This window comes from Hirundo rustica, chromosome W (genome assembly GCF_015227805.2).
Source record: "Hirundo rustica isolate bHirRus1 chromosome W, bHirRus1.pri.v3, whole genome shotgun sequence".
Lineage (NCBI taxonomy): Eukaryota > Metazoa > Chordata > Aves > Passeriformes > Hirundinidae > Hirundo > Hirundo rustica.
In genome coordinates this window covers 22,792,857-22,818,901 of record NC_053487.1, presented here as the reverse complement: position 1 = coordinate 22,818,901, position 26,045 = coordinate 22,792,857, and the positions used below count along the sequence as shown (strand labels likewise).

At 38.2% G+C, this 26,045-nt stretch overlaps 1 protein-coding gene across 4 annotated transcripts in view; it reads left to right on the top strand.

The window, feature by feature from the left end:
• LOC120764933 (protein ARK2N-like) overlaps positions 1-26,045 on the top strand; it is a 61,730-nt gene that overhangs the window by 21,403 nt on the left and 14,282 nt on the right. For 3 of the 4 annotated variants that reach the window (XM_040089107.2, XM_040089105.2, XM_040089104.2), the window contains exons 3-4: positions 14,491-14,607; positions 17,316-17,498. In XM_040089107.2, the coding sequence (XP_039945041.1) occupies positions 14,491-14,607; positions 17,316-17,498 (300 nt within the window). The remainder of the gene's footprint in view (positions 1-14,490; positions 14,608-17,315; positions 17,499-26,045) is intronic. The other variant, XM_040089106.2, reaches the window with a different exon arrangement.

Sequence of the window (26,045 nt, the reverse complement as noted above, 5' to 3'; positions counted from 1 at the left end):
TGTTCTAACTTGGCATAACTTCAAAAAAATTAGAGTTGTAAGTTTACAGATAGGAAAGAGACCAGTTAGATAAATGCTAATATTTTTAATATAAAAATGCATTTTTATTAAGCTTGATTTTTTTTTTAACCCTGAAAGCCACAAATAAAGAAAAGATTGAATAAGACTTGTTATAAGAACTGCAAGGGAAGCATTTGAAACACTGATTTGCTGCTACTGTGAATTGTAGTTGTACTATGAATGATGCCTTTTAAAAATAGTATTGCAGGGTACTATATATTTCAATACCTAGTTTCTTCACTTTGCAAAACGATTTTATCAACTTTGACCATGCTAGTTCATTCTTAACGTTAAAAACCTGGCTAGGTTGTCTCACATACCATCATCAATAGTTTTTATTTAAATTGCAGTTAAAACTTACTCAATGTTAGAGGTGTCTGTTCATAAGCTTGTGGAAATCAGAAAGACTGTTGTTTAGTTACTTAATTTTAGGATAAGATCCCTGACTAAAGATGAACAGTATCATATTGGATGTTCAATATTAGGAGTATATGAATGGAAAGAATTTTTTTTTTCAGGGAGGAAAAAGACATTGAATATATAAAAGGAACCACATTTTAGGAAAAAGGTACCAATTTAGGTAATTATTTCAGTTAAAATGCAGTCAGAGGGATGTTAATTAGTTACTATAAAGTATATATTTATTCTTGAGTAGAAGACATGAATGCTGAATTCCCAGCCTGTCTGATAGGTAAACAGGTGGAGGTTTAATAGAATATTTTTGGCCTCTGATGGGTAGTATTGCTGCTGCTCAGAAAAAAAGATGATAATCCTGGGTTTTGTTTAGCTGTTACTGAAGGCCTTATATATACCTCATTTATATAGCTCCAAAAAAAGAATGTGTTGTTTAAGCAATACTGTAATTTAATGTACACAGTGAAATCCTAAAAAAGATTTAGTGCCTTATATTTTTATTAGTAAATATTTGGTTAGGTTGTGCAATGATTTCTCTCATTCTTAGGATTTTATCTATTATTCTTAAGCTAGAGGATCCCACAAGTTTCATATTTACATATTAAATTGTCAGGTTCTGTAGCTGCTTTGCGTAGTTTAATGTGATGCTTGTCCTGTTTCAGAATTACCTTAGGTAATGTTTGTGCATTTGGATGGTGTGCACATATTGTTTATTATTCCTCAAACAGGTACAAAGCCTCTGGTTTCTTTTGGTTTTATTGCTTCCTAGATGATTCCTGAGTGAACTCTAAACATAAAAATATAGACACTGCTGCCTTTTGTTATTGATATGTAGAGTAAGGTAATGAGGATGGCCTTTTCTTCTTGCTGCTAAAGTTCTTTCTTATAATCCCAAAGCCGGTCATTTTAACCATCACTGATGGATAGAAGGAAGGAGAACAATTTCTTTCTAACTATGCCCTGTTTTCTGCCATGCCTAGGATTAATGCTAGAAATGCTGCACAGCTAGTGGCACCTGTGAGGAAGGGCACATTTCTAGTTGGTGTGAGGTTGATCACTCCTATATGTCATGTGTATTAACCCTGTGATGGAGCTGTGTCCATCAGACCTAACAGAGGTTGCTTTTACCTCATATATTAGCATAGCATTCACATATCTTTTCATGTGGTTTTGTTGTTTATTTTCTTCATTGGTGTTTATTGTGTTTTCCAAAATTAGACCAAGAGCTTTGGGCTTAGCTACTTTGGATGCTGCAGTCACTATATCAGCCTTTATCTTATGTAGAATTTTAATTTTGTCTGTTTAACAGTCTGCTATAAAAGGGTTCAAGTATGTAAGTAAAATATGCATAATTATTCAGATTTACAGTTAATAACATTTTGGATCGCAGCTTAACAGAACTAAACATGATATTGTATGATTTTTTTGACACCTTCAGTTGAATTAAAAACAGAAATTGCAAGGGAATGACACTAATTTAGTTTATTTATAAAATAAAACCTTTGACAGAATTGTCTGAGAATTCTAGAATCAAAATATTTCTGAAGCCAAAATGTCTATTATAACCTCAGTGAGTGTAAATTTGTTTTTGTTTTTTTTTTTTTTTTTACAGTAATACTGTTGGCTGATATTTGCTAATGCCTCCCCAGTTGTCATATCTAAGGGACAATATTAGAAAAGTTGTTTTCTTGAGTTAGCATGCCTTAATAAGCAATAATATGTTCTTAATGATATCAACTGGCCTCAATATCTTTAAAGCTGGCTTCAGTCGTGCTGGGGGATCTGGAGGAGTGACCAGGGAAATTCCAGGATTGCTTGACAGGGGCACCGTGTGGGATAGGAACTGCATAGGCAATGTCCTGGAAGAGGCCATGAACTGCTTTGCTGAGATGCAGAGGCAGACAGAGGAGAAATTTCGCATGTGGATAGAAAAGCTAACTCGTCTTGACACGGACAAAGAAAGCAAGCAACAAGTGGAGCCCAGGGAACCTAAAATTCAACTAGTTGGCCAAAGAACTGCCCCTACCACACAGTCAGGGGCTATCATACAGATGCCTGATAGCCAAGTACTTCCACAGCAGTTGTTTAATTTTTACATGGGCTATCAAAATATCAATCCTACGTTAGAGTTTCCAGCGACTTTTAATAACAGTTTTCTACCTATCTTTCCAGAAAATGGGAATATTGCAGAGCCTGATCTGAATCAATTATAAACTTAAAAAAACCCAAACAAACTCATCTTTGCAATCTTGATGTTACTTTGAATTGTGCTAAAAACAAGGTTTCCTTTTCTCTTCACATGTTTGTTTTGTTTTCTCTTTTGGGTTTTAATACCATGGTATTATTTTTTGAGGGTTTTTCATTTTATAGAGAATATATATGTTGTTTAAGAAAACCCTCAGTGTGTTCACATGCATGTGACAGCACACACATATAAACACCTTTAGAGATGTGTAGGGGGAACCACCCTAAGCTTTCATCACCAAACTTGAGAAAAGATAACTTAAAATCCTTGTTTAGATACCCCAAAATCAGTAGAGCTGTTTGCTACAGTAGGAGCATTCATCTAGATGGTCTTTTTGCATGTTAAAACATTTATATAAGTACCAGAATATATACAAACTTATTTTCTTAACTATGTTTACTTCTGAGTTTTTCAGCCTGAGCATGTCATACATTAGTGGTTTTTTCTTCATTTTAGGCAGAAATAATAAATAAGCTTACCTTTAAGATTTAGCTATATATAACAAATGTGCAGAACTGATTTTTTTTTGGTCTCCCATTTAGTGGTTCATTTTCTGTCCAGAGTTTTTATTAATGTCTCTGCTGTGTTGCACATGACATATTTATGGAAGCAACTGTCTTATACTGTGTTCCAAAATAGGCACATGTACACATATATATGTGTTTGGTCGGGTGGAAGTAATCTCTCGTTTTAGGTGTTTAGTTTGCTGCTCTCTGAATCTCCTCCTGAGCCAATGGGAAGAAAGAAGCACCTACAGAGGATACCTTCTGGCAGTCTTTCTCTTGCATTAGTTGTCTAAACCTTCCTTATCAACAGTTTAGAATAGATAACTTCTGGCTGAAATGAGGTGAGATGAATCATACCCAACTGCATGTGCATGCATGACCTGTGCACACAAAATACTTCTGCTTTCTTTCTGTTTATACAATCAAACTGCATCCTTCATGCTAGAATGAAAATAGTCTTGTCAGTCCTAAAATAAGCAGCTGTCAGTGAATGGATTAAACCTTGGCACAGGATGTTAGAGGAAGGCCTGACAGTCAGATAAATAAATTGCAGTGGTCTGGAGATTGCTGGTCTGAGTCAGACAACAAGAGCTTCTTCTGAACCACCTTTGAATGCCAGTGAAAGAAGTATGTATTTGTGATGGGGAATGCCAGAACATTAGTTTCATTTAATTAATGGGAAAAACTTGCTCTTGTATGATTCTTTTTATACTAATGATTATCCTGAATAGACAGGCTTGAAACTGATGTTTAAAGTAGGATTAATTCAAACTATATATTAGAAATCTCTATTTAATTCTTACTATTATCACTACACACTGGGATTTTATTGGTCGCCTTTCCATTGAGACCTATCTTCATGTCAAATAACTTCTCTGTAGCTGCCAAAAATGTATATTTCTCATCAGTTAAACTTATGAAAAGGTTCTAATGCAAATTAAATCAGAATTTTAGGAATGGAAATTGAAAGTCTTATAGGCATAGTTTAAGTAAAGAAAATGCTATATGTCTCCATAAGCTCTGTTATTTTGCTTTTTAAAACAGACACTTTTTTCCTAATTGTTTTCGTGTATTTCCTTTTCTTCCTGTTGGAAATATTCACTGTATCTTCTGTAGGTCTGATTTTATTTTTTTTTAATCTCCCTGAAGTCAGTGGGAGGTTCTTCATTAATTTATATGGGGGTTTGGATCAAACATGTAACAGAAACTCAAGAGATGCTTTTTTTTTTTTTTATCAGTATATTAACACTGATGTTTTTACATTATTCTTGGCCTAGACTTACTTTTATTTTATGTGATGCCTTCATTAAAAAAAAAATGAGGTTAGAGAGCTATATTATTTTCAGAGTAACTGTTTGAAAGACTATGCAGGAGATCATTTTTATGTACTGGAATTATTTCTTGCCAGATTGCCTTCATGTACAATTTTGATACAAAGATTTTGATATGAGCTTGTTAGAAAAATCCCTTGTCTAAAATTGTGTGCATTTCAGGTAAAAGTTAAACAAGTTACTCTATGTTTGATTGCAATTTAATAAACTTGTCCTCATCTGTTTAAAATTTAAGATCCTTCAGGGTAGATTATTTGCTAATATATATGGAAAAAATAAATATATATACACACAAATACCTTTATGATGATGATAAGAGCAGCATACTATAAAGCATGAGAACTTTACAAGTGCTCCCATGCATGTAGAACCACCTTTTTGCAGTGACTGCTTTCTTTCAATGTGTAAGAGTCCCTGTCCTGGCTTAGGAATGGTATTTTCCAATTTAGTGTTCACACTGAAACCACTCCAAACCACTTGCCACTTGTTCACAGAGAACTGGAGGCACAAAAGGTAAAGATCATGGGTTGAGATAAGAACAATTTCCTGGAAACAGCAATGAGATAATAAAAGGAATAGTAACAGCTACAATATTAATAACTGTCTTGGTTTTGAAAGACAGTTGTCTGCAAGGGAAAGCTAGAGCCTCCCTCAGAAGGGAGAATGTAAACCCCCTTCCCTCTAAATTATTATAATTTTGCAATTAGAGGCTTTCAGGCAAAGAGATGGGAATAGGAGTAACAGTTCTTTACTAGGAATATTAAAAAAGGAAAATACAAATGTAGTAGTACAAAAAACCAAGCAAGGAAGCAAACAAAAATCCGGGAAAAAACCCTGACAGAGTCAGGGATATGACCTGACACCTTGTTGGTCAGGGTGTTGGAAGCAGTCCAAATAAGTCCTCCTGGAGTAACAGATGTGGATCTGTAGGGTATAGATGGTCCTGTAGAAAGTCCAGTGGTGACGAGATGGGTCCGGTCTTCCTCTGGGAATCCAGTGGAAAAACCAGTAACCTGCTGGTCTTGAGTCCCAGTTTTTATCTAGCTAGGAACAGCTGGCTCCTCCCCCACTGTGTGGAGCATCTCACAATGGGATGATGGAATGTGTCATGTCATTTGTGGGCCCTAATAGCCCATTATCAGAAGATGTCCCCCTGGAGGATGGAGGGGTGGTGAAAGAGATAAGAAACACTGCCCCACCTGGTTTTAATGGCTGGGCCATTATCAGAAGGCATCAGCCCCCCTCCCCCCTGGAGTTAGAAGGATAAAACATCTCCCAAAAAACAGCTTTCAACAGATGAAATAGAATACACATTTTTTGGTTGCATAATCCAAGACAGTAACAAAAGTATACAAGAGAGGCAAGTGATTCACATGCAGATGCTCACCACTGTACCACCAATGGAGCCTGACAATACCCAACCGCCCCCAAGCTATTTCTAAATGACTCCAAATGGGGTGTGAACCTCACTGAGGAGACATGGCTGACTTAGCTTCAAGAACATGCCTTCATCAACATTCAAAGAAAATTCAAAATTCTCAGAACCTGTTCTACCAGGCCTGAAGCAGGAAAAGGGGGTGAAAGGCTGGGGGAAGTCATCCTCCCCTTTTCCCTCCATGGACTGGGTATGATTATTAATGCACTCCCAAAAGGTAGTACCTGAAGTAAGGGTAGGAGAGTAGCACTTAATACACATCTCACATGACCCTCTTTGCCCTTGATGTTATCATGTCATAAACTGATATCCCTCAGTACAGCAACAAAGCAATCCTGATCCCTTCTCCCTGCTCTGAAAAAGGCCACTGTGATGGGTGCATTGCATATACAAGGAATATATACAGGATTAGGTTCCACAATTACGTGAACAGACCAAGCAACACTGTGACCAGTGGTTCATTGTCTAATACAACAGATGCTTAGATCAAATTTGTTTCCAACCCACTCTAGGCAGACCTGTTGCTATCTCAACCCTTTGTGCCTCATACTGGGCACTAAATAAGGCTGTCATGTTTTAGGAATGGTGTTCTCCAATTTAGTGCTCCCACTGAAACCACTCCAAACCACTTGCTTGCTCACTTCTCCCTCCCTCTCCTCTACTATGGTCTGGAGAAGAGAATTGGAGAAACAAAAGGTAAAGATTACAGCTTGAGATAAGAACAATTTCCTGGAAACATCAATGCGATAAGAAAAGGAACAGTAACAACAATATTAATAGCAAAAGTGTTCAAGAGAGGCCAGTGATACACATGCAAATGCTCACCACTGTACCACCAAACAGAGCCTGAAAATACCACCTTTGCCACACCCCTTCCCTTGTTCCTGGAAAATGACCCTGAGGTGGTATAGAGTAACCTCCTGGTCCTAGCCATGCCTCGTCCGGTCCTGGCTGGAACTAGGACAGCCACATAACTCAGTATGTGTATAAGCATGCCTTTAACCTTTTTTACAAAATATATATGGAGCAATTTGGTATTTGTAAACAAATTGTGTAAGGAGATCAGTTTAACTTATTTATCTCTCAGACTGAAATACCTTTATATACGGATCTCATAAATGGATAAGAGCTTTGTTTGGAATCTAGCCAGTGAAATTTCTGCCAAGCTTCAATGTCTCAGTCAGGTAGTCTTAAAAAGAAAAAAAAAAAGAAAAATATTGTAATCATTCCATGTATTAATAGATAAAATTTGGATTTGGTTAGTAAGATTCAAAATCATCAATTTCTGTTAATTGTTTATTTCAGTGCAAGAAACTGTGAATGTGAAGGAACAAGCAGAGGGTCACAGCAGTTGAGCATAGATTTTAAAGTTGTGCTCTTTCTAGGATAAAATTATCCCAAGGTACCCAGAAGACTGAGGAAATAGTTCATATTAGATATCATTTTAATTTCCCCAAAAAACCTATCTAGTGTTAAGAACACCTGTGCAAGATCAATCATTTTAAATAGTAAATATTAATTTCTTTGGTCACTCTTTTCACTTGCTTCAAAACTGGAGCCAGGTCTTCAGCTGTCATAAATCAGCTCCTCTGAAAGGAAAAGTGTGTTGATTTATGCCGTTGAATATCTGGTCCATGAGTTTGTTTTCCATGTGAAGCAGTATGTTTCTCCCTCTGCAAACTGAGAGGGGAACCCCACCTTTCTGTTGTTGTTCAGGTGTAGTATAATCTACGTGATGAAGGATTTGGCAAGCTGTGCCATTAAACAGGAACATCTCTTTTCTTGCTTTGTATTGTGAATTTGAGAGATTCAGAGCCCTGAAGAAACCAACCTTCAGATACCAATAGTAGTGATGAGTCTGTATTTTCAATAAGTGTGTGACAGACTTTAGCATCTCTGTGAGAAAACAGATTCTCAATACATATTTTCAGATTATGTTTTTTTTTTCTTCTGGGAATTCTTTTGCTATATTAAATGCAGCCATGTTTGTCATGATTTCCATTATAAGGTCTTATTTTTAAAAGACTTTGACTATGACTTTGGGAAGTTAAAATTGCTTCAGCTGAAATTTTAATATAAATTTTAACCTCATCCATTCTGTATTTCATGAAATCAGGCTGACTTATTTTAAGATTATCAGAAGGAAACTCTCCTACTTTCCAACTCAGTTACATTTTGAATGTATGTTTATGCTCACATCTCAAGAAATTATGTGAAAATCACCAAATGTAACAAACAAGTAGAGGAGAAATCAGTAGTTTTTCACAGATGTGGAGAATCACAGATGATAATTTAAAGATTCTCTAAGTTCCCAAGGTTTTATACTTCAGAATGGAGTAAAGAAACACTGTTCTCTTTAAAGAATTTTACTTATGGTTTCAAAGATTAAATACATTGAGTCAGATCACCTGGTGTAATTCTGGGAAGATGGTGCCAAGTTTAAACCCAACTGGCCTATTCATAGAGGTCAGAGAATCATAGAATGGTTTGGGTTGGAAGGCACCTTAAAGACCATCTAGTTCCAACCCCCCTGCCATGGACAGGGACACTTTCCACTAGACCAGGTGGTCCAAGCCCTATCCAACCTGGTCTTGAACACTTCCTGGAATGGGGATTCACAACTTCTCTGGGCAACCTGTTCCTATATTGTAATTTTTAATATTGAATTACTTGTTTTCTAATGTGGCAGCTGTTTCAGCATATGAGTAACGGAACACCTATACCACTGTGGAGTTAGGATTTAGCAGCAGGTGAAACACAGCTTCCTGTGCAAAAGAAAAAAGCCTTTATATAAAGGCTTCATTTAAGTATCTCTAAATGTCAAACTGACAGCTCAGTAAATGAAAAATTAAAGGATTTTCTCCTAGGATTTGACTCTTTTTAGAAATGCTTGAAAGTCCAGGGGCTTTAATGTGCAGGGGTTTTTCAGGCTTGGCTGCATGTTCTTTCCCAGGCATTTGTGTTGCTTCCCTCTCTCAAGTGGGGTTTGGAAAGCAAGGTCTTTAGGAAGTTCTACTCTTCACACTTTTTTTGAATCTAAATATTTGGGATTTTGCTTCAAACATCTGAATTCTCAGGTTTTATTTAGAAAAAAACATTGAAATAAAGGCAGTGACACTTTTTTTTTTCAGTTTTTCCATTGCAAAAAATATCTGAGCAAGGAAAAAAAGAAAAAAATCTTAAACCTTTAATATATGTTACACTTCAGTATTATTTTAACAGTATTATGATAAAATAATTCAGGCAGAAATATGCATATCTTTTTTTAAGTTCACATTGTCTTTTGGTGCTTTTGCAGAATAGTTAGGTTATTTTATCTGAGCTGCCAGAGTTAAGACTGGAGGACCAATTTTAACTTCAATGAAACAGGATTATATTTGGTAGTTATTTTACAAATTGAAATGTGTTTACTTTCACTGATTTCATTTGTTAATATATTTTGTCTCTTCCAGTATCCACATACTGTAAATCTCTTTTTTTTTTAAGTAATATTTTGAGTGTGTTAAGAAATAAAATTCTAGCGCTATTGATATTAATAGAAGTTTTCTATTGGTTTTAATGGGGCTAGCATTTCATCTTGTTAGAAATTAAACTTATTCTGTAGTTTTGGTCAGATCCTTCAGATGAATTTCAGGGGAGTCTTTGCCTGATGAGGGTGTGTAAATCAGACCAGTTGAGTAGATGTTTCTAAAATAATTGGAGTCTACACTGTGACCACTGCAGTTACATTTGGAAGCAGAACAAATGCCCTGTGTAATTAGTACTGTAAAAGCTAAAATATTTCGGCTGATTGATAGAGACAGTACCTTGAAAACATGAAGCTATAAACCAGTCTTTCTCATAAATTTTGTTAGTATCGTGTTAGATCATCAAAATGAAGGCACATGGAAAATAGGCTTATTAAGTTAGAAGCAATTTCAAGCACTCTGTTAAATCTCACAGACTGATGGGAGCAATGGATTAGTCTGGAACATCAAAAGCTTTGCATCAAGGCTGTATCAGTCCTTCCATGGGAAAGTGCAGTTTGTATTTGCAGAAATGCAATGTTTTCTGAAGGGGTATGTATGGGCTGTGTGCTTGCTGCCTTTTCCTAATGTAAGTTGTATTTACACAGGGAATTTTTTTTTAACTGTCATGGCTAAGTAAGAGTGTAGGGTGTGACGGTTTCCAAAAGCCTCCTGATAGACTTTTGCAAGTAAATCTGGGGAAGAGATCTGTCTAATATATCTGTTTCCATAATTAATGAATTATTAGATGGCATCAGGGTAAATAAATCCTGTAATGAGAAATACAGGCCACTTCCCGATAATTTCAATGCACAGCTATATTCCATGTGCCTTTGCTTAACACACAATGGAAAAGACTTTATTATATCTTTATATATAATTTGATAAAACAAATCAAAGATATTTTCCATCTAGTCATCAAAAAGCCTGAAAGAATGAATGTTGAACAGCAAGACTTGAATTTTTGAGATCTCTTTTGATGTGCTATTAAAAAGGATCCAGTCTGAGAACGGATATTCATTTGATAATGTTGTTTTGATTTTATTATTTTAATATGGTTAAAAAAACAAACACAAAACCTTTACTGTGTGAAATTAAGGAAAATGGGATGAAAGTGGGTTCACCAATAACGTTCACTTTATGATTTTGGACGGAATGCTGTTACACTATTTTTAAAATGTATTTACAATGTATTCTTTGCCTAACTCTGTAAATTTTGAAATGTAACTACTGTAACCTCAAATTAATAAATAAATAAATAAACATAGTAGTGGAGTGTTTCATGTTGCTAAACAACATTTAAAAAAGCACAGATCCTGCTCCCTATCCCCTCATGGGAATTGTTTTAGGGTTCAGCTAGTTTATGCCATTTGAACTGTGCATACTTTATGAAACAGCAGCTCTGGGTCATGTTTTAAATAATAACAGGATTGTATTGCTTATCTAAACAAAAAGGTTGTTAGCCTGTAGTCTTGTATATGAAGCCTTTCTGTTTGGATCAAAGTTACTGATGTATCTACTGTAAAAATATTTTGGCAAGTCATTTAAGATGAATCTTCTAGGTTTTGACACACAAAATAGTTCAGTTACTGTAATGATTATCTGATCTTAAAATTTATATAGCTCTTAGACTCCATTACATGTTTTGTATAATCTTGAAGTACATGGAATTATCTTTTAAATTTAAATGTCAAGTGTAATTGAGGACATTCTTAACTCCTATTATTTTAAAATGTTTCAGGATTTCCTTTCCTTTTGTTATATAAAAATGCATCCAATTTAGTTTGAGAGATTGAGACAAAGCAGTACGTATATTCATAGTAAAGATGTAGAGGTGAGGCTAGAAGAAGCTGTCTGTCTCTCCTTGGGCTTTCAATTACTTAGGTGCCTCTGTGTGTCACCTTTTTAGCTTTTGTACATTTCATGAAAGCATTCCTAAACACTGTTTTTAAACTCCTCAGTTGTTTGAGGGGAGTATTGTTTTTACCAAAGTTGAGCTCTTCTGCTTGTTAGCCTTCAGCAAGCTGTGAATCTCTGCTTGCCTGTTTCCCCCATAGGCAAAAGGAGGTTAATAAGCACCTCAGAGCTCTTTGAGATCCTCTAATGGAAAGCCTTCTGTGAGAGTAAAGTGCTGTAATTATTATTGCTAATATTATTGTACCTGTTATGTGTGTTTTAAAGCTTAGCATGATATTTACACCTAAATAAGGTGTCTTATTTAGACAATGAATGTCTCCTTCATTGTAAACACACAACTCCAGAGGGCAATTCAGACCACCAAAATTAGACTTTTAATTTTGAAATTATTTTAATCTGAATAGTCTTCTGGAGATATCAGTCTTTTTCCTCTACTTGTAGAGAAAACATAGCGAAGTTTACATCCCATCATTAAAGCTGGAATTAATCTTGCTGAACTTGAGAGATGTAGAAGTTAGGTGCCTTAGCTAAGGTGGCTGCCTAAGGTCTTTGTGTTTATTGGGGGAGGAGGGGAGATGGTGATGCTCCAGGCTGCAATTTCCAGACTGGGATTACCTTTGAACAACTTGTCTCTGGCTACAGTGGGAGGGAGTTTAGGTGATGATGAGCTTGGCAGAACATGCTTAAGTTTAAGAAAGCTAAAGTAATGAATTAGAGTCAGTCTCATGGAATGGTTTGGGTTGGAAGGGACCTTCTAGTTCCAACCCCTCTGCCATGGGCAGGGACACCTTCCACTAGAACAGCTTGTTCAAAGCCCCATTCAACCTGGCCTTGAACACTGCCAGGGATGGGGAATCCATAGCTTCCCTGGGCAACCTCTGCCAGTGCCTCACCACCCTCAAAGTCAATTCCTGTCAGATATCTAATCTAACCCTGCCCTCTATAATTTTTAAGCCATTTCTCCTTTTCCTATCCCTCCATGCCCTTGTCGAAAGTCCCTCTCCAGCTCTCTTGTAGTCCTTTTAGGTACTGGAAGCTGCTCCAAGGTCTCCCTGGAGCCTTCTCCAGGCTGAAAAACCCCAGTTCTCTAAGCCTGTCTACATAGATTTAAAGGTCTAAATTCCCCATTCAGGTTCTGCTTGCTAATATCTTTTTGTTTCCTGTGCATTGATACACAGCTGTTGCAGTGCAAAAGTATGGTGCTTATAGAATCACTGCTTTTAATCTATAACTGAGATTTTACTGTAGATCCTCCCTTTTTGCTCTTGCTGCCATTATAATGAAATAAGGGATAGTAGGAGCGTGGATCTTACAGCACAGTTTAGATCGTTGAATGTTGAGATGTGGCTCTATGAAAAACATGGGAGCAGATAGCAGATAAGAAATTATTGACTTTTCTATGTTTCAAGCTTAAAATGAAGGTTGATATGTGTAGACATGGATTTTTGTGCATGTGACTTCTGATTTAGTTGTCCTGAGTGGAGTTAGTTTTGATGTGTAAATTAAGGGGAGAATTGGACACTTGGAAACATTGACCCCATGCTGACCTCTGCCTCTGAAATCTTTACAAATAAAAAATGCAGTCTTTCCCTCCCACATTAACATTAAATGTCAACAGCTGTATTTTGCTGCTGGTATTTACTAACTTTCATCTTTGCCTTTTTCAAGCATTTATTGTTTTAGAAGTGAATTATAGCTTATCACCAGGGATTATGTACATCTTCCAGCTACCTTTGTTGCCTATTTCCCAACCTGGAAATGAAACTCGAGATAATTTTAGTAAGGAGGTAATATAAGAGCAGATCTTTATTTCAGGGCCTTCAGGGGCAGTTATAGAAAGATGTCCACAAAAGCCCACCCCCTCCAGGAATGAGTACATATTTGTAGGTTTTAGGAAATTAGCATAATTGATAAAAAACACCAATTAGGAGGACAAGTGGTGATGCAATTCCCCCCCAGGTCAAGCCCCTTCTCTGGAGTCCCCCCCTCGGCACTGGCTGTACTTTGTCCATGAAAATGTATCTCAAAAAGTTGTTCTCAGCCTTGGTTCCCAGGAAGAACCAAGATAGTATAGGGGCCTTGTACCTCCCGGGGCTTGGAGCTCTGGAATTTTTTTTGTCTTTCTGCCAAGGGAAAGGCCATGGAAAAGTACTGGGAAAACTAGTCACTAATACAATAGACTACAGAGCTACAAATATATGTGCAAAGAATATAGAAAACATAAAAGAATAAAAGGCAAAAGCATCAGCTTGGCTTCTCAAAAGACACAATTTTTCTTAAATAGTTTGTTTAAATTACTGATCAGGGAACTTCCTAATTGTGTTACATTAAGTTTTGATTTTGGCATGGTTTGTTTTGGTGTGTTTTTTTATCTGTTGTAATCCCGTTACAGTAAGTAATTGCAAGGAGTGCCTCTATTGCAAGGAAAAGATGATAAAGTTCCATTTTGCTTGTAGTTAATCCTTTTACTTTTTCAACCTGAAAGCATTTTTTCACTTTATTTCCTAGCTGAATCCAATTGTCCTTATTTCTTGGTACCATACATAAACTTTGCATCACATCACCAGGTGATCACGTAGTTGGCTAGAGAAGTATTATTTATTTCCAAATTTAATTGCTCCTGTCCCATCCTTATAGCACTGAAAAGGAAACAGGCTTTTGGGAACAGAGGATTTTTTTTTATATGCCTTTCCTGCAACTTTTATCTAGTTGTAGTTCTCTACAACTTATTGTTTGGGCATTTTTAAACACACAGTCATTTATTACTTATTTCTTCTTTTATACATGCTGAGAATCTTGGGATTTCTTGCAGCATTGTGTCTATTATCTTGTCTTTGTTGGTTGTTTACTGGTGTTAGGTATGGTTAAAACTGGTGTCGGGTCCTTTTGTTTTCAAATCTGATTCTGTAAGGCAAGGTTGAGAAAAAAATAGATCTCTGCTGTGATTGCTTTGTAAATAAGCAGCTTGTTTTTTTCCAGATTGTTAAATTGGTGGCTCTTACACTGATAAATGTAATTACAGTATGTAAATTATATTGAAAATATTTTTGTCTGTTTGATGTATACTAAATTGAAGCGAAGTTATACGGTGTTCTGTTTGGAAGTGTGGAAGATACAAGAGTGGAACTACAGATAACAAGTTTATGCTTGTATTTCCTACTGATGAAGACTTTCACACAAGTTATTTTTATGGGTAGGTGATGAGAATATCACTCTGCATGTATATACATTTATTATACATTTTTGCATGATTATACATGTAGGAGTGGTACAATTTTGACTTGAGACTATTGGTGCCTTTTGTCCCAATGCAATTTTATTTGTGTAGACATGTCTATCTAAAAATCAGATTTCACTTCTCCTTTTGGAGATATGAATAAGAAGTGAGAGAAACAAAGACCTGAAGGAACAGTACATAGCTCCTGAAATTTTAGATAACCTACTGAAAAAAATGGACAAATAGTCAATATTGTACTTGACCCTCGTATCTTCTCCACTCGGCTATTTATTTTTATAGCTCATGTTGTATATGTTCACATTGAACTCTAATGATAATACTGAAAGACAACATGCCTCTCTGATTCAGTCCAGTTGTAGCTTATGTATGTAATTTAATCATAGTCTGTCACAAATAATGAACTGGACATCAGCCAGCTTAATTTTGAACTTGGTCTTCTGTTATTTTGTAATTGTCTTTTAAAAAGACAAAGATTGCCTTTCAGTTAATTATCATGACTTCTTTTCCAGTCATAATCATCAGCTTTTTGTGTTGCAAACGGTTTAATCTTTAATATATTGGCATTTAACTACCCATTTATTTTTGTCAAGTCTGTTTTAAGTTTCTAATATAACATCGTTTTATGAAATTGTTGTTTTGGAGGCAGGTCTGATTGGAAATATTTTGTGAATTTCTTCATACCTTGTTGCAATACTGATCTTTAGTATGACTTAAGCAATATGGTCACTCTTCAACGAAGTGTGTTACTGATCACAAAATAGGCACTTCTGAAAATAATGAGTTGAATTATGTGTCAGGCACCAAGTTACAAAAAACCCAAACTAAACCAAACCAAACCAAACAAACAAAAAAAAAAAAACACCAAAAAACCCACCCTAAAAACCTCAGGAGAAACAGCTTTCAAGAGAATTAAATTTGAGACTTTTTTCTATTTTGTCATCGATTTTGTTGATGAAGTCTTGGCCCAAAGAGAGTTTTGATTCTCTCATTTGGGGAGTGGGAACTCCAACCATTTTCATCCACTATGAGTCAATAAGCTGTAGCTGGGATGAACCGTTTGAGTTAAACTGCACATCCTTTTGGAATTATTTTTTCATTCTCTCTGCTTCCACATTAATCTTTGTCTTGAATTTGACTTTTTTTCTGAGCCTCTTCTGTTTCTAGCATGCTTTTTAATTATAAGTGATTTTCATTCATCACAAAGAATATAGGAGGTCCTAACAAAATAGACCGAAAATAACTTTTTGTTATTCTTCAAGAACAGATTTCAGAATCACATAAGCTATTTTCTCTCTCCCCTTCCTTCTTCACTTTTGTGGCCAAAAATGCATATGGTAATCATATTGAATTAAAATCATATTTATCACTGCACATGATAGTTTTGTTTCTTGTTATCCTCGATTTTAAAAGAACAACACCAAAAAAGCATTGCCACTTTGAAAAATTTCCCTGACCTTGACAGGTAAATGTTATGAAAGGAAAGTTGCCTAATGTTAAATTTATTGTCACTGGATCACTTATATCAAAAAGTTAGTTTTATTCAATCAACCATAATGTAATGTAAGCTTGTCTTGGTTTGGGACAAATTTGGGAGAAAACCCCTGTATAGGATCCCTCTAAGGAAGCAAACCTAAGTGGCCCCTCCCTCCAACCCGTCCGGTAAAAAAAAAAACCCTTTGGAGAAAAGTGGAAAAAACTATTTTACTAAACAAATGAAGTGCATACAAGTATAAAGAATGAATAATATGAAACAATAAAACCTCTCCTTCTGAAGTGAGATGGCAACTTGAGAAAGTCCTTGCCGTGGGTGTAGCTTGGCTCTCTCTCTCAGCCTCTCCTCAGTCTCAGTCTCTCCGGCGCTGCTGGAAAATGCCGAGGTCCAGGCCCCGGTGGGCCGCAGGTGCAGCCCCCAGTGCTCCCTTGGGTTTTTAGTCCAGAGCAGGTTTAAACAGTTCTAAGAAAAAGGAAAAAAAACAGTCCAGGGAACTTTTTTGCCCTAGCTAGTTGAAACTAACTAAAAGCAAAAACAAGATCTCTGTCCTGCAGTCTCTCCAAGCCTCCGCTGAACACGCTGTCCGCAGCAGAATGTGGAGGAGTCAGGCAGTTTTCTCAAAACAAACTCTGCGCTTTTCCTTGCTCTTAGAACTAGTTTTAAAGGCACAGGACTCAATATACAGCACAAACAGAACAGACGATTGGGGATACAAGCATCATAAAGTTACCCTAGGACAAAGCTCTCACTTGACTTTTGTAAAATTCTCTAGATAAATATTTTGTCTTGCCAAATTTTATATCCTGTATCTTAGATTTTTTTTTATTTTAAACTGAAGTTTATCCTTTTAAGATTGTAAATATAATGTCATCAGATATGGAGATGTTGATATGTTAATGTAAAAGATAATACACAAATAAGTGATAATTTCATAAATGTGTTTTTCTTACATTTGTGTTTTCTGTGTATGCAAAGGTTAAAGTGTCTCTGTAATCTCAGACTATGTTCATTAGCTGAAGTTTAATAATTCATATAATATATCACTATAAACTCTAACTCTAAGCTTCATGTAGGAGATTGTATTAACCCTTAAATTATTGTACTTTGTACTTTTAGAGGGGGTTTTCACAGTATACAGACTTCTAATCTGTGTTGCTTTTCTCTCCTGCAGATGGACCTCCAGTTATAGCTCACTATGATATATCAGACACAAACTCAGACCCAGAAGTGGTAAATGTGGACAATCTGTTGGCAGCTGCAGTAGTTCAAGAGCACAATAATTATTTAGGAAATCAAGACTCAGGATCTACCTGGAGAACCAGAGGGCTGCTAGATGAACTGAGTGCTGATACAGGTTTGGTTAAATTCTCTTCCTCTGACATTTGTTCCAACATCTCAGTAGGTGTCTCTCCCTTTCTTGCTTTCAGTATTTTTATAGTTTATACAGCTTTAAAACCTCCCTAAGTGGATTTTCCAAAAAAACACAGTACTGGTGCTTATTAAAAAGGTCTGACATTTATTCCAAAATATAACTCATAAAAATCAACAAAGATTCTTGCAATGTATTTTTGATACTAATTTTCTTATTTATTTTTTCTCCTTTGTTTCCTTCTAATTACTACTTGGAAGTTAGGTCTGGGGTTGTGTTGTTGTTTTGTTTTTTGTTTTTTTTTTTTTAATGAAAATGAGCTAAGCTTGTTACTGAATGATTGATTATGACAACCCACACCACCAGCTAGTAAACTAGTCTGCTAAAGAAGAGGTTGGAGCCTGGGTTCTAAGGCAGAGTTAGTTTATTTCAGCTTGAGCTGAGTGCCTCCAGAGGCAGACCCTGAGCATAGAAATTCCTGGACCTTTATACCCTTACAGTCTGTGCACCAGATCTTCATGCATCCTGCATGCATCTCTTGGTCCAATGGTGATTTATGGTCTGGGGTCTTCTAACACATCAGTGGATTTTTTCCCCATGTCCACATGGGCAGGCCATTAACTGCTCTAATCTTCCAGCTTGGGCCAGCCTTCGGGGCCTCCAGGGTCTTGACCCTTATCTGAACGTATTCAGCCTTTCTCTGTTTCCTCCCCTGTTTAGCCATCCATGCTAACAGAGTTTACTTAAAGTTCGCTGATCCTAAGCTTTGATAAGGGCTCACTCATGCCAAGCTGTAAGCAAGTTACAATTAAACTTAAACCTATACAATTAATTTCTGATATTTCATATTTAAATGTAAACTTAATTTGATCCTCAACAGGTCATAATCTAAGTATTGGAATTGTCTGTGTGTATCTTTTTTCTTTCTCTCTTTATTTCTTTAAAATACAAACAGTAATTCTTCCCATATTCCATCTGCACCTTATAAAGTTGGACAGACCAGCATCAGATAAACATGAAGGGTAAAAAGGTGCTGGTAAGTGAGCTTAGCATTTTATTTGGTTTGCATGGCCTGGTTTTGGTAGCTAGGGGGCTACAGGGGTGGCTTCTGTGAGGAGCTGCTAGCTGCTAGCTTCCTCCATGTCTGGCAGAGTCAATCCCTGGCAGCTCCAAAGACAGATGTGCCTCTGGTCAAGGCTGGGTCAATTAGAAATGGTGGTAACACCTCTGTGATAACATATTTAAGAAGAAAGAAAAAAGTTATTGTGCAGTTGTAATTGCAGCCAGAGAAGCGTGAGAATACGTGAGAGGAGCAACTATGTAGACACCAAGTTCAGTGGAAAAGGAGGGAGAGGAGGTGCTCCAGGCACCGGAGCTGAGATTGCCCTGCAGCCCATGGTGAAGACCATGGTGAAGTTGCTGTCTCCCTGCAGCCCATGGAGGAGACCCTTGCCAGAGCAGGTGGATGCCTGAGAGGAGGCTGTGACCCCATGGGAGGCCCGTGGAGAGAGGAGACCCCTCTGGAGCAGTCTGTTCTTGATGGATTGCACCCTGTGGAAGAGTGATCCATGCTGCACCAATTTGAGGGGTACTGTTGCCTGTGGGATGGACTCATGTTACAGCAGTTCACAAAGAACTGTTGCTTGTGAGATGGAGCCATGTCAGAAAAGTTCGCAGAGAGCTATCTCCTGTGGGAAGGACCCCACAGTGGAGCAGGGGAACAACTTCTCTCCCTGAGCAGTGGGAGAAGCCACAAGTGATGAAATGACCATAATCCCCACTCCCTGTCTCCCTGTGCCACTGGGGTAGGAGGTAGAGCTGGGAAGGAGGGATGGGTGAGGGGAAGGTGTTTTTAGTTTTATTTTACTTCTCATTATCCTGCTCTGATTTTGTTAGTAATAAATTCAATTAATATCTCCAATTCTAGCCTGTTTTGCCTGTGACATTATTTGGTGAATGATCTCTCCTGGTCCTTATCTCAACATATGAACCCTTTGTTCTATTTTCTCTCTCCTGTCCAGCTGCAGCAGGGGAGTGATAGAGAGAAGCTTTGGTGGGTTCCTGGAATCCAGCCAGCATCAACCCACTCTTCCACAGGGTGCAGTCCTTCAAGGACAGACTGCTCCAGCGTGGGTCTCCTCCATGGGCTGCAGGTGGATCTCTGCATCCCCATGGGCTGCAGGGGGACAGCTGCTTCACCATGGTCTTCACCACAGGCTGCAAGGCAATCTCAGCTCTGGTGTCTGGAGCACCTCCTCTCCCTCCTTCTTCACTGACCTTGGTGTCCACATAGTTGCTTCTCTCACATATTCACATATTCTCACTCCACTCTTCTCTGGCAGCAATTACAACAGCGCAATAACTTTTTTTCTTTCTTTTTAAATATGTTATCACAGAGGTGTTACCACCATTTCTAATTGGCCCAGCCTTGACCAGAGGCACATCTTTCTTTGGAGCTGCCAGGGATTGACTCTGCCAGACATGGAGGAAGCTTCTAGCAGCTCCTCACAGAAGCCACCCCTGTAGCCCCCCAGCTACCAAAGCTTGGCCACGCAAACCCAATAAATTCCACCCTTTGCCTCTGTGAATCACATATTTAAGAATTATCATTAAAATTTGGGCAGCTAGCTCAGTCGGTAGATCATGAGACTCTTAGGGTCATGGATTCGGGCTCCACATTGAGTGCCAAAAAGGACTGTACAGGGTTGACCTTGATTGGACACCAGGTGCCCACCAAGCCACCCTATCTGTCCCCTTCCCTATGAGACAGGGGATAGAAAATAAGATGGAAAACAGCTAGTAAATTGAGGTAAGGCAGTTTACTAAAGAAAAAAATTGCCCATGCATAAGCAATGAGGAAAAAAATTATTCTCCACTTCCTATTGGCAAGCATTGTTAAGCCACTTCCCAGGAAGCAGGGTTTCATCATGCATAGCAGTGGCTCTGGAAGGCAAACATTGTAAATAACAAATGCTCCCCCATCCTTCCTCTCTCCCTTAGCTTTTCTATCTGAGCTGATATCATATGGTATGGAAAACCTCTTTGATCAATTTAGGTCATCTGGCCTAGTCATGTCCCCTCCCAGGATCCTGCCCACTCCTGACCCCTTGATGGAGGGTGAGGGGGGGTAATATTGAGAGACAGCACAGTGATGCTCAGCAGTAGCCAAAACACTGGTGTGTTATCAACACCTTTCCAGCTGCCAATAGAAAGCACAGCACTGTGAGGGCTGCTATGGGAAAATGAACTCTACCTCAACCAGACCCAATACATCTTGGTATACTTCTGAGTGCATGTTTGTCAGTACTGGCCTTTTCTTACAGTCTCTAGGATTGTACATTTGGAAAGCAAAATTTTCAAATCTTTCATCTTGTTCACAAATTTCATCTTCAGCCAGTATCTAGTTTAACAAACATTAAAGGATGTGTACCCATGGAAGAATAACAACATAAACTTCGTCTAAGTGAAAAATCTTATTATGCTATCACATCTTTGTGCATAGGTGTCCTAGGGTGACTGTATGGTCCGGTATCCCCATCATCTGTCTTTTTGGTCCAGATATAAGTCTTGTGCCTTAAGAGCGAAAGGGGGGGAAGCAGTGGAATGCTTTTTCAGTTTTGTGGGCAGAAGCTTCACTTCCTCCCTCGTATTCCTTTCTCTCGGCATGTGTTTCTCGTGGGCTCGAGAAAGTGGGCCCAGCTAGCTTAGTTGCTAGAGCATGAGACTCTTAATCTCAGGGTTGTGAGTTCGAGAAAGTGGAAAGGAGCAGGTCAAAGATCCTGTGGTGGTCAGCAGGGGGATTGTGCCTTTTAGCCACTGCAGTGTAGCCTGGGCAACACAGAGACTTGCGGGCTGCCCTTTTTTTAATTCATAAAGCAGTTGGGGAGGAGCTGCTGGAATCTGCCTTTTCAGAGGAGACACATTTTGGATATTTCCTCCCAAATTTATCTCAAACCCGAACAATAGGCAAATATTTTAGACTGTTTTGCAAGCCCTGATGTTGTAGGGCAGATAAAACACATTGGGCATCATCCTAATGTTCATGCAAAGAAACTAACAGCATAGGCATGTTACTAGGCATGAAATTAATATGGCCAGAGGCTGTAAATCTATCTGTATGTTATAATCTTGATTGACACTTCTTGTAATAAATAAGCAGACGGGACTGTTTTCTCATGCAGAAAAGCCTCTTCTTTATTCACAAAGCTCATATTTATAGGAAATATCAGAAGGCACTGCGTTAAACCTAATTGGTCAGCAATACAGTGAAACTCAATTCATTGGTCAGTAAGGGCTATTGTATATGTCTATCAAATTTTCTATCTCTAGATATGTTTACATATTTTCTTCAATGATTCTCATGGGACAGATTCATTGTTTATGCTGGTGCAAACATTTTTCTCTCTAAGAATAGGTTGTTGTGTTCATTCTTATAATTTTTCTTTATAGGAACTTACAAGCTACTTCTAGCTTAGCTAGAGTAGCAGGGCCTAAACTATATTTTATAAGGCCTTTCTTTTATATCTCTACCTGTCTGCAACAGACACTCAGCTATGCTTACAGTTATTACTCTGCTAATCATGGTTTCTCTATTGCTATTTATTTTTTATGTCTGAACTTAAAACTATGGTAATATATGGAAGCTCTTTTGGAGTTCCCCTTTATACAGATGAGGATTAATTTGGGGGCTATTTAAGAGCCAGCTTGCTTTGCTCCTCTGCCAGGCATTACCCTGTCAAGTAAAGGGTGCAGAATGGTGATATGTCATCAATACACTGATACAACATAATAAAGTCGGTTTATATTCACACCAGTTTGTGTGAATCAATGGCCAAGGATTATGTTGCTCTTCTGCTGCCTGTATTACCAAAAATTCGGTAAAAAAAGCCCAACTCCTTAACACCAATGTAACATTAAGAAGCAGGCATTCTTTATTTGGCTGGATGCACAAGGGGATATCTCCTCCAAAAATTGTGCATGCTGAATACAGGAAAGTTTCTGTATTTTATATACATGTTCATTGATTGTCCCAGAATAAACATACGTATGATAATCATTTCCCCAAAATTGGTAACATATTTTCTCTCTCCTTTACACATGCATTCTTAGTGGTCAGGGCCCCCTATGTTATAGCTGACCTGGTAAAGTTGGCAGAACACTGGGGCTGGTGAACTTCCAGTTCTTCTTACACAATGGGCATTGTGCAGTTCCATAGGCCAGTGGTCTTTGAAGAATAAGCATTGTGTTATCTCACCAGATGTAGAAAATTTATCATCTGGTAACATCCTTCCCCTTTGAGACTTGTGAAGCTTATCTTCCCTTCAAGCCTTCATAAGCCTCACTTTGCTTTTTTAATAACATCATATAAGTTCCTCGCGTTGCATTAGCAATCATGTTTTTTATGCAGCTTAAAGCAAGTAGCATAATCACAATTATTACTATGATCATAATTATACTTTGCAAATTTTTATATTAAAAAAAACCTACATGGTGTTAATCTTGTTTCTGCTGTGTTCAATGTGTGGTTGCTGGTTTTACCTGCATGTGATGAACCCAGTGCTTGATTCTTTCTACCTTGAGTGCAGTGTAGGTTACCAGGAAGACTTGATATGGTCCCTTCCACTTCTCCTGGACTGATCCAAAGTTCCAGGTTCTGATGCACACCATATCTTCTGGTTGGAAAGGATGTACATGCAAGTGCAACCCCAGTTATCTATTGATAACAATGTACCTTGTAAGACTTGAAAGAGTTAGTCCTAATGCTAGTAAATATTAAATTTAGCAAAGCTTTTGACACTTCCCTTGCCTTGTTGGTGTGACATGGAAAAGTTTCTGGCCATCTAGAAAAAGTACCAAAATACTAAAATGTACTAGTCCCCATTCTTCCTGGGCAATTCTGCAAAATTAATTTGCCAATAATCACCTGGTGAATTCCCCTGTTTTACTAGCCCTGGAGGTGGCCTTCTTCCTTCCTTGAGATTATTATGCAAAACAAATCACATATTTTGCTACAAGTGATCTATGAATTTCTGTCATCTTTGTGCTTACTATATCCCTTTGTAAACTAGTTACCATATTGTCTATTTCCTGATGTGTTTCCTGATGTTTTAGTTTCATTATCTTATACATTAATTGTGGAGGTACAATTATCTGCCTGCATGAGGTTACCAATCACCTTCTAATGGTGGGGCTAACTGCCTGTCCTGATTACTATAATTTGATTTTTGTTCCAGGACATTCAACTTTTGCTAGGTATTAGTGCAAGGATACCTTTTTCAGCAATGTCTTTAGAATTTTTGTCAGTTAATTGATTCCCTGTATTAACTGGGGAGTCTCCAAACTGATGGGTTTTACAAGGGCACCACAGCCACTTCTTTTGACTTTTACTTTTGTACACTGTAGTAGTTGACTAATTTCTTCTTTGTACTTGATAAGAGACCTCTGTGCCAATAACAATCCCCCTTTCTTCTATATGGTTTAATGGGAGTGTATTATTTAAAAAATATATTTTAAATCAGTCCATATGTTTACTCTTTTTCCTTCAGTGATTTCGAACACTCACTGTAAGGTCATTATTTCTGCTTTTTGTGCTGATGTGTTAAAAGGTAAAGCTTGGGCTTCTATTACCTGGGTCAAGGTTCCCACTGCATACCCAGCTGCCCATTTTCCATTTCATACCATGCTGTTCCTACCGGTGTGCACATCCAGTTCTGGCTCCCAGATGGAAGTGCTCTTGAGATCCAGTCTGCCAGAACACACTTGTTCAATAGTGTCTAGGTTTGAAAAGACAGGTATCTGCTAGGGAGAGGTGGGGCCTCTCTAGGAATGGGGAATTCCAATCCCTTCCCTCCAAGTTATTATAATTTAGAAGATTAAAAAAAACCAAAACTTTTCAGTCAGAGCTATGGGGAAAGGAATAACAGTCCTTTACCAGTAAATATAACAGGACAAACAAACAACAACAGCAATGATAATAATAATAATAAACAGAACCAAGAACCCCGAGGGGCTTTGTCTCACAAGCCCCGGGCAGTCTGATCTCTTGGGACCCCAAGAGCACCAAGCCGAAACGGTGGAAAAACTCCGGGGCTGATGACTGGAAACTGTGGGTTGTCCCGGCAGGCAGGGGGGTGTCCCGGCAGGCAAAGTGAGCAGTGCTGAAGAAGCTGCAACGGCTGGACGGGACTGACCCAGCCTCCAGCAGGGCAGGTGAGGGGCTCCAAATTCCTGGGCGCTCCAGCAGATGATAGAATTCCCAGGACCGGACCCTCCGTTGTTATGGAGTCCTCATGCAACCAGCAGTCGCCCAACCATCTTCTCCAAAACTGAGAGCAGAAGAGACCACCCTCAGCTCCCGGAGCCCCCGAGCCTTTCCCTCCCCCCCCCAAACTAAGTGATCTACTTCTCCTGTATGGGTCAAGCACCCTTTAAGCATCAGTATTTAGTCTCCTAGCAACTTATGGGGGGGGAAAAAAATTCCACAGGAAAACTTAACCCCCAACAAATAGTTACCATGAAGTCATAGCATAAAGGTATCTGGGCTCCTTCTGAAGCTTGGAGAAACATGTCTGGGTTCAAAGCAGTGGTTACCTTAAGTTCAACATTGTCCTGCTCCAGTAGGGCAACTTGGTATTTCAGCATTCTGCTGGCGATATCCAATGTCCTCCTTTTTCTTCCAAACCAGCTATTACCATGTGGGGTACATATCAGCTTTTGTGCTTCTCTGCAGCTACCACTGCTCTCAAGCATCTGGGTCATGCTTTACTCACATTGTCCAATTGTTTGGACAAGTTTCTTCCATGACCCCAAATGCTGTGCCAGTACCCCTAGGTCCAGGTACATCCTTTTACACACAAATAACTCAAGTGATTTGGTTGTGTGGGAATCCTAATGCAAGGGTTGGCATTAAGGGTCTTTTAGGGTTTGAAAGGGCCTCTGACTCTCAGGAGTCCATACCGAGTAATTTTTCAGTGGAGGACCATAGAAGGGTTTTGCCAGTACCCCATAACTGACAATCCATAACAGACACCATTCAGCCATACCTAAGAAGGCTTGTAGTCCTTGGCTTTGGAGTCTGGCAAAAGGCTTTATTTCAGCTGCTTCCCAAGCTTCTTTCTTCCTGCAAGATCTCAAAACCAAGATATATTACTGCTTTTCTGCCTATTTGTGCCATTTTCTTTGACACCCTGTATCCAGATTATCCCAAGAAATTTAATAGATTTACAGTAGCATCAAGGCGATTCCTTTCAGTCTTGGCAGAATATCATCTACACATTGTAGTAAAGTTCTGTCCAGATTTTCCAGGTTTCCAAGTTGTTTTTTTTGCCAACTGATTGTCAAATATAGTGGGGCTCTTTTGAAGCCCTGGGGTAGCACAGTCCACATTATTTGCTCTTTCCACCCAGTGTTTGGATTCTCTCACTCAAAAGCAAACAATTTCTATCTGGGTCAAGAGGTATCACAGAAAAAGGCATCCTTAAGATCGAGCTCTGTGAACCATTTGTATTCCCCTTTCAGTGCTGTCAAGAGTGT